Consider the following 17,228-nt stretch of genomic DNA (forward strand, 5'->3'; position numbering starts at 1 on the left):
ATTACTATTTTGAACACTTTTATTGGGGCTTATTTTACTTCACTAACTTTGCCGTTGGTTTTTGTTAACATGCCTTTTATTAGGATAGAATATGTGCTAATATGTGGATGTGAGTAATGTATAATGTGTTGTTATTTGACACCAAGCAATGATGTAATGTAATACAAATGGAATACATATACCACTGCCATTTACTAACAGTAAATTGTAATATATAATACATATATAATAATAAGTAATATATTCAATTCAATTCAGTTTTAATTATATTGCTCCAATTCACAACAGCAGTCACCTCAAGGTGCTTTATATTATAAGATAAAGACCCTGCAATATTACAAAGAAAACCCAAATATCAAATGGTGCCCTATGAGCAAGAAGTTAGTGACAGTGAAGAAAAAACTTTCTTCTTTAAAAAATAAATAAATAAATAAACTCCTTTAACAAGAAGAAACCTCAGGCAGAATCAGGCAGGGAGGGGCAACTATCTGCTGTGACTGGTTGGGGGTGAGAGAAAAGGGAAGAGAACAATCTCAGAGTGATGCTGAAAAGCATATTTTTAATGATATTGCACAAACCAGTGAGTAACACTATGCACAACATTTGAGTGTCCCTCCTTAAACTGGACAGTAATCACATAAATAATGTAGCATGTGCTAATTAGCACACAGCTCAAGGTACAGCTGAAGCAAACGGGAATGTGCTTAGCTTCACTGTTAACTAGTCCCGCATGCTGACATGCCAACGTATGCTAGTTAGCACAAAACCCCTAAAGTAATTGAAATAAATATAAATAAACTTAGTTTTACTGGAGTATGGTCATGAATGTACTTTTTACACAAAAATGATTTTAACCCGTAGCCTTCGAGATTGACCGCATCATAGTGGGGGTGATGAAGGTGATGTTCCATTTCAAAGACTCCTTCAAATGCAGCCTTCTTTTCCTGAACTTCAAAGGATACATGATGGCACCACTTGGATTTATAATCAGCACCAATCCATGCGTCCATTAGAGTTTCATTTCAAAGTGAACTAATTCTGATATTTCACTATGAACCAAAGCTGGGAACTTTGTTTCCAAAGGCCTGATTTCTCAGGTTTGTTATGTGTGAGTCATTACTTTGCTTTACTTTCCTGCAATGAAATAATGCTGAGTCATCACAGAGACAACCACTTAAACAGAATAAATCAAACATCCCTTATCTATTGACCCCACAGGATTTACTGCAACAGAATGCTCTCTAAAGAAAGTTTCCAATTTACAGAGTTTAACTTTTTTTGAAACAGCACACATGATTTATTTTTGAATTGTATATGAGCCATTTATCAGCTTTTTGAGAAACAGTTTGTCGCTACGGGCACTCATTAAGTGGTGACAGGAGCAGTGCTCATACATACAAATGACTTTACCATTGAAGTTTATCTAAACATGCAGAGTCAGCAAATGTCTAAAGTACCCTACTCGATATGGCTGCTGTTAAAAGATTATAGATTTCCCATAATGTAAATAAAACGCATAAATATTTGAAGATGCTCAACAGCAGCTATAAGACTACTGCTCTGAACTGCATTTGTACTTGTGTTTCAGAAAGCTGACAAGGACCACTGCGGCACTTTCATGGTGATAAACTGTACTTTTAGGCAGCGTGATAATCTCTGCAAAACGTTAACTTCTCCCTTTATGATTATGAAGTGTTTCCTCTGTGTTTTGCAACCTTCTCTGCCCTTTTCCTCATTGTGTCATTTAAAAAGAATGCTGACATTTATTTTATTATGAAAAAGTGAGTCTAAAATTAATCAAATTGTAAAATAATCCTAACAACAAGCCCTTTTAAAAATGTATTCACTTATTTTGATATTCAGCCTCTGTTGTCTACACAATCGCTCTCAATTATCTTTGGCAATAAATGCCCTGGAATTATAATCAGGCTGCACTGATCATGGGGACGTTGTAAACAGATTGATGAAAACCAGCTTTGACAACTCCAATCCACCCAGTTATGATCATGTGGGTCCACATGGGCAATAAACCACAGCGGAGATTACGCTGAATCTGTTCTTGATGGGAACAACTCACTATGGGTGTAATTAAGGCTTAATATGATCTAATCTCTCACTTTTGAAACCCTGAGTCTATCAGCGATCCTGATCCACCAGCAAACCATTGGGCATTGTGGGAATGTTCATTAGTCACTGTAATTGGCTGGTGATAGAATATCTGGACCAGATATTAAAGCCAGGAGGTTACCTGCCAGGAGAAACAAGAAATTCACGTCTCTTATCTAATTCCATTATTAATAACGGCAACAATGTTTTACTGTCACTTGAGTAATTAAAAATACAGTGTGGATAACATCACTCGATCATTATTGTAGCCTTTTTGTGCACTTTTGTGGACTTCCTTTTCCAATAAGAACAAGGCAGTATAGGTAGTAGATCCTAAAAAGCATGAAAAGAGTCTCATTTATATGTATTTAAAGAAGACTCACAATGTGACACGCTCTTGCTGGAATGAGCAGCTGACCTTAATATATATCATTACCAATTTTATGACTCTCTACTTGTGCTTGTAAGCGGTTTATTTAAGATTCATTGTGAGGATGAGCTTTAATAGCAGAATGTGAATTTGTGAACGTGCCTTGGGTTGCTGCTTTACTTAAAGATACACTCAAAAATTGTTTTACTGCCATGTTTTACTGAAGCAGCAAGCATGTGATGTTGTGTATTTTCATACACACGTCCCTTTTGGTTATCCTATAAAGTAACAATGGTCATTTTTCAAACTGGCTGCAGAAATGAAACTGATTTTATACACCCCCTGTGTCCTGTAACCCCTTCAAGCGAGGACATTGCAGATGGATATTAGGTCACTTTCTGCATCAGTGTGGTCAGAGTCTGATACTGGCATGACCACATTTGTGATCATACTTTTCCAGGGTCTCTGCCAGCAGCCATTGCTGGATTCATTTTCCAAAACTCCATGAGCTCTTTCACTGATCAGGCACTTCTCTGTTGGGAAATACCATGGTAACGGCGCTGGCAAGAGCTGACCTTGGCCATCATAATAAACACATATGCATAATGCACAAACACACACTCTGCTGCTGCTGCTGCTGCTGCTAGAGTTCCCCACCAGAGCTAGGCAATTGACATACTGTATCCCCCATGGCCACGGGGCCTCACTAGTCAGAAGTGAACAGTAATCAAAGTAGACACACAGGTCGAACTTTATTATCAACCACTCGATACCAGCTGCAAGTCCTCCAACAGACAGCACACAGGAAAGAACAATTTGGATTTTCAGACACAGGGCATGGAGGATTGGTTTGAAGCTTTTCAACTTGATCCTTTTGGATGTTGAACTGAAGTTTCAGAACTTTAAGACCGCAAGTGTGGCACACTGAAGCTGATGACCTGACAAAGGACGTGGAAATCTCGTAGGTAGGACGGGATTCATTCCCTCTCTTTCATACTTTGTTTTTCACCGTTTGTCACTGAGTCATGAAAATGGCAAGATAAACAAGCTAAACTGCACTTTTTTAATGGCTGATTTTGTAGCTGCTGGGAAATGCTAAACCTTTGTGCTAATGCACACCAAAGAAGCTGGCATCTAAAAGGCCTGTACTGTCAAAAAAAAAAAAAGAACAAAAAATCTTTGAGATTAAATGGATAACATCCTCAAAGGGAATGTCTGATATTTTTATATTATTCCTTTGCCTCTGAAAAAACACTTGTTCTCACCTAGACAACTAGTTGAAAGTGAATATCTGATCATTTCATGGTGTTCTGCCCACTGAAATCTGATTAAATTACATAGTGTGGAACATGGTACATTTCACAGCATGAATATTTTTTGTATCCATATTGATTATATAACATTTTGCTTGTTTTAATTTTTAAAAGACCCAACTGCTTGTTTTTTAATCTGAACATGTCACTACGTGTACTTTTATGATATTTAGTACATGTTTACGAAAGGTTTCCTCAACATCATCAAAGGCTAGAATATAAATGAGGCACCTATGAACTATGGCTTTCCATTATGTTAGTTAAAGTACTATGAAAAAGACAGAAAACATTAACTCCAATAACCAGTGTCACATCACTGAGGAACTACAGTAAAATGACCTGGAAGAAACAAATCAGAGTTGAGCAGAGAATGTCTTGTTTTTCCAGGAAATATACCATTAAACAGTGCTGTAATGTTAATAACCTCCAGCAATTGGCATAAAACAATTTGGACATTTTCTGGGCCAATCAATATTTGCAAGCATGAAACAACTTACACCCAGTGCTTAGATTAACCTTACCATAAAATGCTATTCAGGCATGAAGAGATCATTCCACAGCCAGTAAATGAAAAATTATTACCACTCTATCAAAAAAAGGAGGTAATATTCTTTGGGCAGACAATGTGTGACCAGCACCGGCAGGTGTAGATAACAGTAGGAATTTCTTGAAATTGTCATCATTTTGGTATTTCGGTGACCCAACGTGAACTTGACTGTGGTGGACTAGAAAGAAAGGTGCAGCAGGTTTGTTGGTAGTGATAAGAACATGTAGTTCAGTCATCTGGGTGCTTTTTTGTGGCTTGAGTTGGTATACCCAAGTATAGCACCTAGATCAAACTCTTTAAAAATTATGCTTGTGCAAGTTATTTTAATATACATTTTAATATTTAATCTATTATATATTATTGGGTGCTTCAGTTATTTATTTATTGCAAATGTATTAGACCACCACCCAGGGTAAGATTTATCCTTAAGCTGCCATAAATTTACATTATTGGTAAACTATATATTTATTTGTGTTTCTGCAATGACTAACCCACTGGTATGTGCAAAATCACAAAATGTTAGTTTTAATGCTAAAATATAATTATTGTTGTTATCTGTGAATTCTCAAATGTGCTATTTTATAAAAAGGCAGAAGAAAGTAAAGCACTTTTTTTTGGTTTAGGATGTGAAATTACAGTTATTTATTTGCATTCCTGAAGAGAAAAATTAGTTTTAGCAATTAAATGTTCCTACTACTACTACTACTCCTAGGGATCTATGGGTTAAAGTTAAAGCAAAGCAAGTCTGCTGTCCGTCTACAGAAGGCCTCTGTGAGCCTCGATCCTTCTAAGAATGCCGGGTTTGGTTTTTGTCCTTTTTTCGAATTCATATTTTCTGGAACTACAGATGTTTCTCAGTAATTTATGTGACAGCCATTAGCTTTAGTTTTCAGAGGCAGTTTCCCAAGTTCATAAAAGGGCTCTAAAAGACTATAAAACTGTTTCAGTGGCAATAAATTGTGAATTGAGTGGTATTTCCCTCCACTAAAATATATGCACCACAAAGCCACAAATATTTGTATTAAATAATAACAACAGCAACAAACTTCTTCTTCTCTACTTTCATTTTCAAACTTTACATGCGTCCAGTGTCAGCGCATTATCCTGAATCCAAACGCAGTGTGAGGCACTCAACCGCAGAGACACTACAGAAAGGTGGCTTTCTGACCCCATTGGTCCACAGTGGTCCCATAATGGGGAAGACTGGGCAAAGTACAGTGGACTTGAACTCCCCTTCAGAGGTCAAACAAGCAGTTCCCTTTGAGGAGCTGGATCGTGTGGCGCCCCCTGCAGATAATAAGAAGAATGTGGAAGAGCCTCCTGACAGGGGAAGCTGGAAGGGCAAGTTTGATTTCCTCCTCTCATGTGTTGGATATGCCATCGGTTTAGGAAATGTGTGGAGGTTTCCCTATTTGTGTGGCAAAAATGGTGGAGGTAAGAGCTATGCAATTTATTAGAACTTCAGAGTTTTTCTAATTCCTGTATACAAGATCTTACCAAATATATTTTGTTTGTCTGTTTGATGTGTTTGTATCAGGGGCCTTCCTGATCCCATACTTTATGACACTGGTCTTTGCTGGGATACCGCTTTTCTTCCTGGAAACAGCTCTGGGACAGTTCACTTCAGTTGGAGGACTTGGGGTGTGGAGACTAATCCCTATGATGAAGGGTAATGTATAAAGAAAAATATGGATTTACATTTCATTGTGTACATTTAGAATTCACCCATGTATATTCCGAGTAAGGATTATGAGCATCGTGAAAGCTATATACATCAGAAATCGGCGTTATTTTAGTGACTGAACTTGTTCCCATTCTGTGAGACCTTAATTACCTGTACAGGAACTTCCAGTGTCTTATTCTTTCCTGCTCCTTTCCATATTATTATTATTATTATTACTATCATTATTATTATTATTATTATTATTATTATTATTATTATTATTATTATTATTATTGTTGTTGTTGTTGTTGTTGTTGTTGTTGTTGTTGTTATCCACAATTATTTTTGACATCTTGCTAAATGCTCTCCTGTTTGGGGATAGCAATAACACCATTGCCCCGACACTAAAATAACTCGAGTGAAGCACATCATTGCAGATCCTCAGGCAGCAGAGACAGCAACAATGCCAGTGAGCGTGATGCAAAGCCAAAAGCAACTGAGCATTAGAAACAGCACAATGACAACTCTGCCAATAATAAAGATGATGATGACCATGTTAGTTTTTCTCTGTCACGCAACATCATTTTTAAAATTAGTTAGTAACTTGTGTATCTTTCCCCTCTTCCTTTCTTTTCATTACATACAACCTTGCATGTTAGCTGACCTGTAAAACATTGTATTGTGCAACACTGACACTTGTTCTCGCTTCAGGAGTTGGTCTGGCTGCAGTTGTTTTGTCCTTCTGGCTCAACATCTACTACATTATCATCATTGCTTGGGCGCTCTACTACTTATTCAACTCTTTTGGTTCGGTATGTTACATAATCAGTAGCAAACCTGCAACACAGAAAAGAAGTTGTAAACACTGTCATACATGCTAAGTTGAGTCAACCTGTGCTTGTATTTGAATCCAGCATTTATGTAGCAACTTCATTAGTCTTCAAGAACTATCTTTGTCATTGACTTTGTCTATTTGGTATCAAGTGAGCACAGTCTACAAATTTTGGAACAATTTTAGAACAAAATTCCTCAATATAAAACAGTCAAGACTTTGAATATCTCATTGTCTTTAGTCCATAATATCATCAAAAGATTCACAGAATCTGGAGAAATCTCTGTGTGCAAGAGATAAGATCAAAAATCAGCATGAGTACATGTTAGCTTTGTGCCTTCAGGAAGCACAGCATTAAAAACCGGCATCATTATGTCATAGACGCAACATCCTCCGCACTAACGAGTAGAGGGACCATCTGGCTTGTTATTAGCACTCAGTTCCTAAGCACGCATCTTGCCAGGCTTTTGGACTGGGCTGATTTTGCCAAAGCCAATTAGGAATAGGGAGCTTGCTACAAAGGCACTGTCAGTGCTAAAGGATATATGCAGGTTACAGTACAACATAAACTCCCATAACGATGAGCAAAATAAAAACAAAATATGATTTACGAGATTTTATTTCTGTTTTAGTTACATTTTACACAGTCCCCCAACTCTTTTGGAATTAGGGTTGTTGGTCTTCATCAGCAGAAAAAGCTGTAAAACTTATTAAAATAAGAAAAGATAAAAAAAAAATAAAAATTTAAAAGTTGATGTAGGTCCAATACGAAACCTGCTAATTTATACTAATCTTATAGTATGTTGGACTCAGTTTTCTTTTATCCCATTTTCCAGACATACTTTTGCCACCTCGTCCATAAGTAAGGTTATTTAGGATTTGTTTACCATCTTTCTCAGTGTGCAGTGGTTTTCTTTCTCTGCATTATCATTCTGCTTTGGTATTTCTCTGCATGACTGGCTGCCTTTAAGAAGCCCGATGGCAGAAATGTAAAGACTTTGCAGGCATAAGTTTCTTGTACTGGGAAAACTACGAAGCAGGAAAAAAAGGGTTGTCATTGTTGTTCAGTGTTTTTAGCTGAAGGTCAAAAACAGACTGAGTTCATTAAATGTCATTTTCACTGTTGGGTGGTTTGCCTTTCTGTCTCTGTCGTTGTTTCTTTTGTTTGGGAAAGTCTTTGTGGTTTGCAGTTTTGATGATTTTTCCTCCTAGAACCTGTTTTTGTTCATGCATACTGTATGCTGTGTATGCAGGAGCTGCCTTGGCAAAGCTGTGATAACCCCTGGAACACGGAAAAATGTTTTTCCAACTACAGTCTGACAGACACCACCAACTTGACCAGCGCTGTCACCGAGTTTTGGGAGTAAGTTAATATGAGATATTCTGCACGAGAATGTATAGAGAGGTATATCTGGAAGCTCTTGGTGCTTATCTCCGTCTGGATTCAAAGAATGCCTGTGTGTGTTTCTGAAGGCGTAACATGCACCAGCTGTCTAATGGCCTGGAGGAACCAGGAGAGCTACGCTGGCCCTTAGTGGGCACTCTTGGGCTGGCGTGGGTTCTTGTCTACTTCTCAATCTGGAAAGGAGTTGAATGGACGGGAAAGGTGAGTCTCTCTGCCCCCGTTTCTGTTAATTCTCTTCTTTTGTGTTGTTTAGGCTTTGTGTTTTCATCAGTCTCAGACCACTCGGTTTACACTGGCCAGTATTTTTATCAGCACCTCTTTCTGCCTCCCACTCCCTTAATATTAAAGCTTTAATCATGAAAACATGACCAGACGTTGAGCTTTTCATGATGTAAACCTCATGTTGTGGTTGTTGCCCGAGTAAGTGGGTGAAACCTAATAAAAGGAAACATGAATTCAGAGATATTAAAAGTTGAACATTTGTATTTTTTTTAGGACTACTAGCTGCAGCAGGCTATAAAGTTGGTGCGTTCAGCATATTTGAGAGTCAGATGCAAACAGTGGCATGGAAATAACAAAAAAATCTTCATTTTTTTCTTATCTGACTGAAGCACCGATCAGCTGAAAATTATGTTTAATTTTCAGTTTTTGTTTAAATGTATTTAAATCTTTCATGATTTCCTGACTCTTCTCTTAAATCATCTCTCTGTTTGAGTGCACCCTCTTTCATTACTAAAGTTTTATGTATCTGAATATAAAAGCTAACCTGGTCCGTGGCACATCATAAAATTATTTTAATAAAACTTAAAAGGAACAACAATGCTGCATATATTACAAAGTGTCATTATTTATGCCATTTTTATTTTATATTATATAATGATGCAGAAGCTGTGTGTGAAAAAGTGCACCCTCACTCACTCTCTCCATAGGAATTAAGAGGGTAAGTAGAAGCCAGGTGCTGCTAATCACATTCAACTGATTAATCATCAGCAAGTTTGTGCAAGCTTTTTCATGAGTGCAAAACATTCAAGACAGTTGCCAGTCTTCCCAGGAGCAAATTCAACCCAAGGTCAGATGGTGCAATTGCAGACAAACTGCATAAAAAACCAAGAGCTACATTTTAGCCTTAGTTAACATTTTAAATGTTAAAATTCATAACAGTACAATTAGAATAAATGACTGAAAGAGTTATGGCAGTACGGCTTAGTTACATCTAAACAAACTACAGGATTTCTGGAACAGATGAGACCAGTGTGGAGATGTTTGGCCACAATACCCAGTGCCATGCTTGGCAAAAACCAAACAAGCATATCAGCACAAACACCTCATACCAGCTGTCGAGGACAGTAGTGGAAGGTTGCACCTACATTTTGAGTTGACCGTGAACTCATTTGTATAGCAAAATACTCTAGCATCAAATGCAAAACCATATGATAGCTAAAGGTTAGTCGAAAACGGAGTAGTTGATCCCGAGCACAGCAGCATATTTACAACAGGATGTTTGATGTAAAGAAATCAAGGTAATTCAGTGCCCAAGTCAAAGTCCAGACTTCAACCTGATTGAAGAGACTTTAAGAGAGCTGGGAGAAAATTCCTTCACAATGATCTGAGAGACTGAAAAGTCATACAGAAAACCATCACTTCATGTTATTTCTGCTAAAGACATCTCTATGAGCTACTGAATCACTGGGTGCACTGTTTTTCACACACTGCTTCTGCATTTTGGTTTAGTTTTTGTTAAATAAATAATGATATATTAAATTGCATTTAATATAGAACCTGCTAAGAACCAAATCATTGTTTAGGATGTCCTGATATCTTAAACCTAAGAACTGAGAGACAGTATTTTCTTCCAGTTTCAGATGTTTGCATCCGCTGTCATTTTTCTGTGCACATCCAATCTCTCTTTTACCATTTTATTCAAATTGAAATAGAAATAGCTTCAAAATGCAAGATTTGACTACTGCTGGACAATTTAGAGGTGATAGAAAAATCTTCACTTTGCCTACTACCTGGGATTTCAAATTACCGCAAGTAAAGTATATGAGCAGAAACACATTTACACATTCACCGCCAGGGATAATTGGATTTTAATGTGCGGCATCTGAGAGCAGTGAGAAAAATGAATTTCCCAAAGGCCCTGGCCTTGATGGACATTACCAATTAAGGATAATCATCATGCACAAGAACTATGGGACACATCCTACAGATCTTTTGGCAAAGAGAAATGATGGAAATATTTCAGTAGTTCCCTTTTCTGTACACTGTTTTGCATCTCTTTTGATGTAATTATTTAGAGCAAATAGCATGTTTGCAATTTTGATAATTTGAAAAGCAAATCCATCTCAATATCTTAACAGAAATGTGTTTAAAAATATGCAAACAGCATACTCAGTCCTATAAAATGTTTTGGACTTTTCAACATTTTTAATTCTCTTTCATTTAAATAATTAAAAATAAATCATTCTGTCTTTCAGGTAGTGTATTTCTCAGCTACCTATCCCTACTTCATGCTGTTCATCCTGTTCTTCAGGGGGGTCACACTCCCTGGAGCCATAGATGGGATTCTCTTCTACATTACTCCAGACTTCAATAAGCTCGTCAGATCTGAGGTTCATAGTTTGCACAAATCCTCATCTAATCACCCACGCGTCTTAACAAACAAACACCAGTAATTACACTATGTTGTCTCACAGGTGTGGCTGGATGCAGCAACTCAAATCTTCTTTTCATACGGACTGGGCCTGGGATCGCTCATCGCATTGGGAAGCTACAACTCTTACAACAACGATGTCTACAAGTAGGAGCAGGAAATCCAAAGTGTTGTAGAATCCTCTTTTGTAGACGATGCACAGACAGTGATGCTCTTTTCTTCTCTGACTGATGTTTTCTCAGGGATGCAATCATAGTATGCTGCATCAACTCTTGCACCAGCATGTTTGCTGGATTTGTCATCTTCTCCATCGTAGGCTTTATGTCCTACATCACGAAGAAACCCGTGCACGAACTGGCAGCATCAGGTGAAAGTCATATTTTATAACTTATAAGAAATTGTTCATTATTCAGATTTGATTACTTCTGGATTAAATATTTTTAATGTACATATTAGAAGCATTATGAAGTTTGAAACTAAAAAACATTTTAAAAATAATAATATAATATTGCATACAGACACAGGCCATCGGTGGTCAAAGAGAGAAAAATATTTGATGTGGTTTTACTAAATTAAGCACGAATTGCTACTATGTGCAGGTTTAAAATAATTATTCTCACTAATCAGATGGTAGGGTCAGAATTTAGCATAAACAACATGAAAGCACAGATTCATCGTGCTTTGCATCAACAGTTCCAGATAAATGCTATTTGTAATATTTTCTTGGCACACATTAGGTCTCTTAGTAACACCTTAGTCCAGCTGAGCATGTTTAAACGGCACAGCCTTCCTGAGTACTGTTTCTGACCATTTCCATCTATTTATGACCTCAGCCGTCTTCTGATGGCTGCTTGCAACAGGATTATGTGCCATGTTATGAAGTTTGAATCACCATCTCAAATGACCTCTGTAGTTACCAGATCTCAATCCAGTTGATTGGTCCAAGTTGGTGCAATCAACAAATCCGTACCAACTGTCTGATGCAATCAAGTCAGTAAGGACCAAAATCTGTGAGGATGTTTCCAGAACCTTATTGAATCTATGCCAGGAAGGATTAAAGTAATTCTAAAGGCAAAAAGAGGTCAAAATAGGTATTAATGATGTGTATCTAATATAGTAATTCATATAATGTTATAAGTTAAAGCATTTATAATTTTAATAATTTGTCTCGTTTGCAATTTTTAGGTCCAGGGCTGGCATTTTTAGCGTATCCTCAGGCAGTCACACAGCTTCCCATGTCCTCGCTATGGGCCATCCTGTTCTTCTCCATGCTCATGATGTTGGGCCTGGACAGTCAGGTACCATCAATCCAGATGTTGTAATAGAGATATTACAACTGATTAATTGGTGATTGCTATAAGTTTATAGATGAACTAAACTAAGATACTGGTGCTCTCTTTTAATAACAAACCACATTCTTCACGTCATCGTGTTTTAGTTCTGCACAGTAGAGGGCTTCATCACAGCTCTGATGGATGAATATCCCATGGTTTTGCGAAAGAGGAAGAAGGTCTTCATCCTCATTGTCTGCTTCATCTCCTTCATCGTCGGCTTCTCTAACATCACGCAGGTGCTGCATGAACTCTGCATTAGGTCACTATAAAATGAACAAAGTAAAGAGGGTTTTAACCATCCAAAGAATGCGTGTAAACCTGTTTAATATTATAAGAGGACGGTCTTGAAACCCAGCTCGTGTGAACTCTTGCGCATTTTTCCGACACAAGGGAAAAGAGCTCTTGCATTATGCATAATGACAAAACGATCTCACAACAACCTGCGGTGTACTCTCATCATGCATATTTTATTCAATGAAGAGAGGGATGGTAATATTTGGTCTCTAAAGTAGTTATGCGTGTTCCTGTATGTGTGTTGAAATCTCCTAGGGTGGTCTCTATGTGTTCAAGCTGTTTGATTACTACTCCGCCAGTGGGATGTGTCTGCTCTTCCTCGTCTTCTTTGAAACCATTTCCATATCCTGGTTTTATGGTAGGAAATCCATTTTCTTTTCATTAAAAAAAAGAAGAATTAAAGCAAATATTACAACTTGAAATTAAATGTAACCACATTGGTAATAATTTGAGTCATTCTGGACGAAATGTAACAATGACTCCAGCATTTAAATTTCCTACTTAGCTGTTCAACAGGAAATCACATCTATAAATCTCTGCCATCTTGGCTTCCCTTTCCCACCCCCACCATTATGGCTTTGTTCTGGCAGTCGCTCTCTCCTCATTAACACCAACACTCCCTTTGCCCTCCTCTCTTTATGCCACAGGAGCTGAAAGATTTTATAAGAACATCGAGGACATGATCGGCTATCGGCCATGTGGCTGGTGGAAGCTTTGCTGGATGATCTTCACACCTCTAATTTGCTTGGTAGGAGAAAACTGATTATGGATTTGACCTCTATGACTTTCACCTAGAGGTGCTTAATTCTTTAAATTTGTAATTTTCAGTCAGGCTTCGTTCTTCTGCCAGGAAATCTGGGGATCCATCAAGCTAAAGCACTGGCCTTAGGTAGAGAATTGATCTAATTTGTATTCTAATTTGTATTTGACCTCATGGACAGTCAGGTCCTTTGGGAAATCTTGCAAAGTTAGTCCTGTATTGAAAAAGAACACTGAGGGAAATTTGGAAGAAATTGCAAACTAGACAATGCTTTGATAATCTGATTGTCTAAGAATAAGCAGAATGTTATTTTAACCAGGAACACTGTTGGATAGTTTGTCTGTTGTCGCATGTGGTCTAAAAGAAAAGCTAATGACAATTAACCTCGACTGGACTGTTAGCATGCCAACTCATGCAAGTCAATAAAGTACACATTGTACTTGGTGAACAGAGGTATTTCAGCAGGTATTTTTGTGTGGGTTAGCATGCTAGTATTTTGCTCAAAGCACGGCTATGTCTAATGATGCAAAACCCAATCAATCTACAGTATGTGCAAAAATCAATGCTTGTTTCTATATATTTCACATCTAAGGAGCTAGACCTTAGTGCCACTTTTGAAAGTATTTCAAGTTTAATCTCAAAATGTAAACTTGTATATAAAAAAGTGCTTTTGTTGGTTTTTTTTTTCTTACATATATTTGCTTCCGTTGCGCAGCCATGTTTTCTGAACATCTGTTTTGGATTGTGGCTTTAATTTTCACTCTTCTTCAGTTCAGTCCTTGTACCTGATCATTTTCAGAGGAATTCAAGTTTTGTTGTTGCTTGTTAAGACATTTAACACTGACTCATTAAAAAATAAAGTTACACCTGACAGGGAGCGAAACAAAAGGCGTCCAACATCCAAAGAAGAGCTTTGAATGTCCTTGAGAACTAATCCTGAAGACTACTTAAAGAAAGTCACCAAATACTTACCTTTACATCGTTAGACTATTTTTTATTTTTATTTTTTACCTTATTTGCTGTATATCTATGTATGTTTGCACGTGTTGAATAAACTCCTGCAACCATCTCCCATTTTCCTAGCAAAGTCTTGGCTCAAGACGTTTGTACAAAACTGCTAAGCACAAGTTTCCTGGCTTATCTAGACCCTCAGGTTATGAATAATTACTGCACTGGAGTATATTGATATATGAATATTATAATTTTATTTTGTAGGGAGTGTTTACCTTTAGTGCCATTGAGATGACTCCTCTCACCTTGGGGAAGTATGTGTACCCCCTGTGGGGCCAAGCGATTGGCTGGCTCATGGCAATGTCCTCCATGGTACTCATCCCAGGCTATGTTATCTACATGTTCTGCAGCACCAAAGGCAGCATCAAACAGGTACAAACATCTTACACAACTCTCTCAGATTCTGATTTTAATCATCTCAGGCTAAAAGAAAATTATGCAATAAAGTGTTGAAAAGAGAATATACAGGTAACACATAAGATTAAAAATGGAAAAAGTCCTGGAAGGCTGAAGTTCATCTCTTATAAAGACTGTAGTTATTCAGGAAGAACAGAATTGATGGTTTTTGCTCAAGGCCGACATTATTATTCTGGTTTTAGGCAGGAAAGTATATTTTTGAAGACGTGCACTGCTTGTGACAGTAAATATTTACAAAGCAGCTTTACGTCTCTGCTGCTGATTCCTGTGAGATATTTAACTTCGGGCTAAAGAGCATATTTTGTTAACTTTTTACATTATTCATGTGTGAATGTGAGTACAATTTCAGCCAATACTCTCACCCGGGTTCAAATCATAATCATTTAATCATATTGTGATGTAATAGTTTTTTTTTTTTTTTACATGTCCAGCGTTGGCGGAGGATGACAACTGCCCAGGAGGATGAAAGGCGATCAGGGCAGAATGAATTCACACACACAGACAGCGTGGGTGAAGCACCTGTCTAAACCTGATTGTCCAAGCTAAATAAATCTGTCTGCCAGGACTTAATGTAGTTAATATTGGAAGTTAACAATTTGATGGATGGATGGATGGATGGATGGATGCAGCAAATCTCTGGACTACAGTGTCTAACCATCCTTCAACTTGAGTTGAAGTAAATAAAGAAGATGAATAAGTATTTTTGACATAGATATTGTTTCAGTAAAAGTTATGGCAAGCAAGTGAATGATACAGGTCACAATAAACCTGTATACAAAGCCCATATGTACAATAAACCATCATGAATGTAAATCCACATGCTCTTCATAAATTGCAGCACAATGAAGGCCTTTGTTTATAACGTTACTGCAAATTTAATGAATATTGTTGTACTGCGAAATGGAACTGTTAAAACTGGTAAAACTCGATTTCAAGTATAAAACTCTATTAATGGGGAACCCCAATATTTCATTTAAAGAACCAACCAGTTACTGTGATGTAGTTATTCTCAGCAACACAGTATTGCTTCAGTTGTCTGTAGGTCACATTTATCTGACCAAGACCTAAAATGAAAAGTAATATTTCTCATGATAATCTTTACAATAAATAAGGAAATCTACACGTTATTTACCATATGCTGTTTTTCAGTTAACACAGTTTTGAAATACCTGTTTTTAGTTTTTAATTATGTATATTGAAGTTAAGTATGTATATTGAAGAGTTTGATTAAAATATTAGAGAACTGTAAATATAATTGTTTTGTTATATTTATGCACTGTCTATAAAACGTGGATGTAGGTCCAGGAACTGAGAAGTGAAGCCAATGTGGAAGTGCCTTAAACTTAAATTCATTCACCTGACCAGCAGGGGGCGACTACTCTGGTTGCCAGAAGAAGTTTGATTGTTTAATCTTTATTATAACATTACCCTGTTATTCAAGTAAACACTTTACTAATGGGTTTATGGTTTTAACCACTATGTCTTGCTTAATACAAGATAGTGTTTATTTTGTATATAATGGTCAGATTTAGAGTAAAACAGATGGTAAAATAGGGTGATGTCAAAAATGCAGAGGCGGAAGTCAATAAACTAGTGGGTTGGATACATCCATATTTTATAAACAGTCTATGCTTGTATTAAGTGTATTTTTAAACTATGAAACTTTTCATGATAAATGTTTTCAAACTCTGTTTTATAAGGTGAATGTGAAAACCAAGCATCTTAAAAAAGAAAAGTAAAAGAAAAGACACTTTTTTCATCTCCAAAATTTTGTTTGGTTTTTAAAAGCTTCATTAAGCTTAATTTTATCAATACATAAAAAAAACACGTAATGCTTAAGTATGTTTGTAAAACTTAAAATGACTGAATATAGTGAAGCAAGGTTTTCTTTGGACTGCAACTTTATGATCTGTATTAAAGATATACCCTGATATTGCTTCAGTGTTCATGTTAATAAAATGTATACCATTGGCACTTGGGATGTCAATTCTTCATTTCTCATCAGCTAGTTAGAAGTCAGTAACTTCAGTATATACAGCTGTGGTCAAAACTTTACATATACTCCTCACAGTCATCAATGTTATTGTAATTTGACTTTATTTCCAGGGTGTATAGATTTTATCTTCTTATCTCTCAATTTTGCCTAAATAAAAATGATTTCCTTGATAACAATCAAAATTTCAGAGTGAGAATAACTTGTCAGAGCTGGTGTTTGGGAACAAGGTTTATCTAACATTAGCAGCATATTGTTATGTCTTTGATAAACTGACCAACCAAGGACAAAATTCCGGAATGGCTTTCCCAATTCCCCAACATCAACCCTATTGAAAATGTTTGTACTATGCTTAAAAGCTCGGTTCATACCAGGAAATGAATCCATTTAAATGAACTCTACCAATTCTACCAAAATGACTGGTCAAATAGCTTGTTGATGGTTACCAAAGCATGCAGTGTGAAAGGGTAGCAGATTTAGAGAAAATCCAAAATAAATGTAAATTTGTGCACAGAGCTTTTATTTTCAAG

The 17,228-nt window shown here is 36.9% G+C and overlaps 1 protein-coding gene across 1 annotated transcript; it reads left to right on the forward strand.

Moving 5' to 3' along the window:
* Nucleotides 1–2,883: 2,883 nt before the first annotated feature.
* slc6a1l (solute carrier family 6 member 1, like) lies at nucleotides 2,884–16,679 on the forward strand. Its single transcript, XM_085252712.1, has 15 exons — nucleotides 2,884–3,441; nucleotides 5,426–5,770; nucleotides 5,874–6,005; nucleotides 6,711–6,811; nucleotides 8,085–8,194; nucleotides 8,305–8,437; nucleotides 10,714–10,848; nucleotides 10,933–11,036; nucleotides 11,132–11,256; nucleotides 12,075–12,187; nucleotides 12,328–12,459; nucleotides 12,773–12,875; nucleotides 13,165–13,265; nucleotides 14,493–14,660; nucleotides 15,137–16,679. The coding sequence occupies exons 2-15, from the start codon at nucleotides 5,530–5,532 to the stop codon at nucleotides 15,230–15,232; spliced, it is 1,794 nt and encodes a 597-aa protein (XP_085108838.1). The 5' UTR covers nucleotides 2,884–3,441; nucleotides 5,426–5,529; the 3' UTR covers nucleotides 15,233–16,679.
* Nucleotides 16,680–17,228: the final 549 nt, after the last annotated feature.

Source organism: Mchenga conophoros, linkage group LG17, assembly GCF_057382185.1.
Source record: "Mchenga conophoros isolate Kocher_MC1m ecotype Shallow Benthic linkage group LG17, M_conophoros_male_GT1.1, whole genome shotgun sequence".
Lineage (NCBI taxonomy): Eukaryota > Metazoa > Chordata > Actinopteri > Cichliformes > Cichlidae > Mchenga > Mchenga conophoros.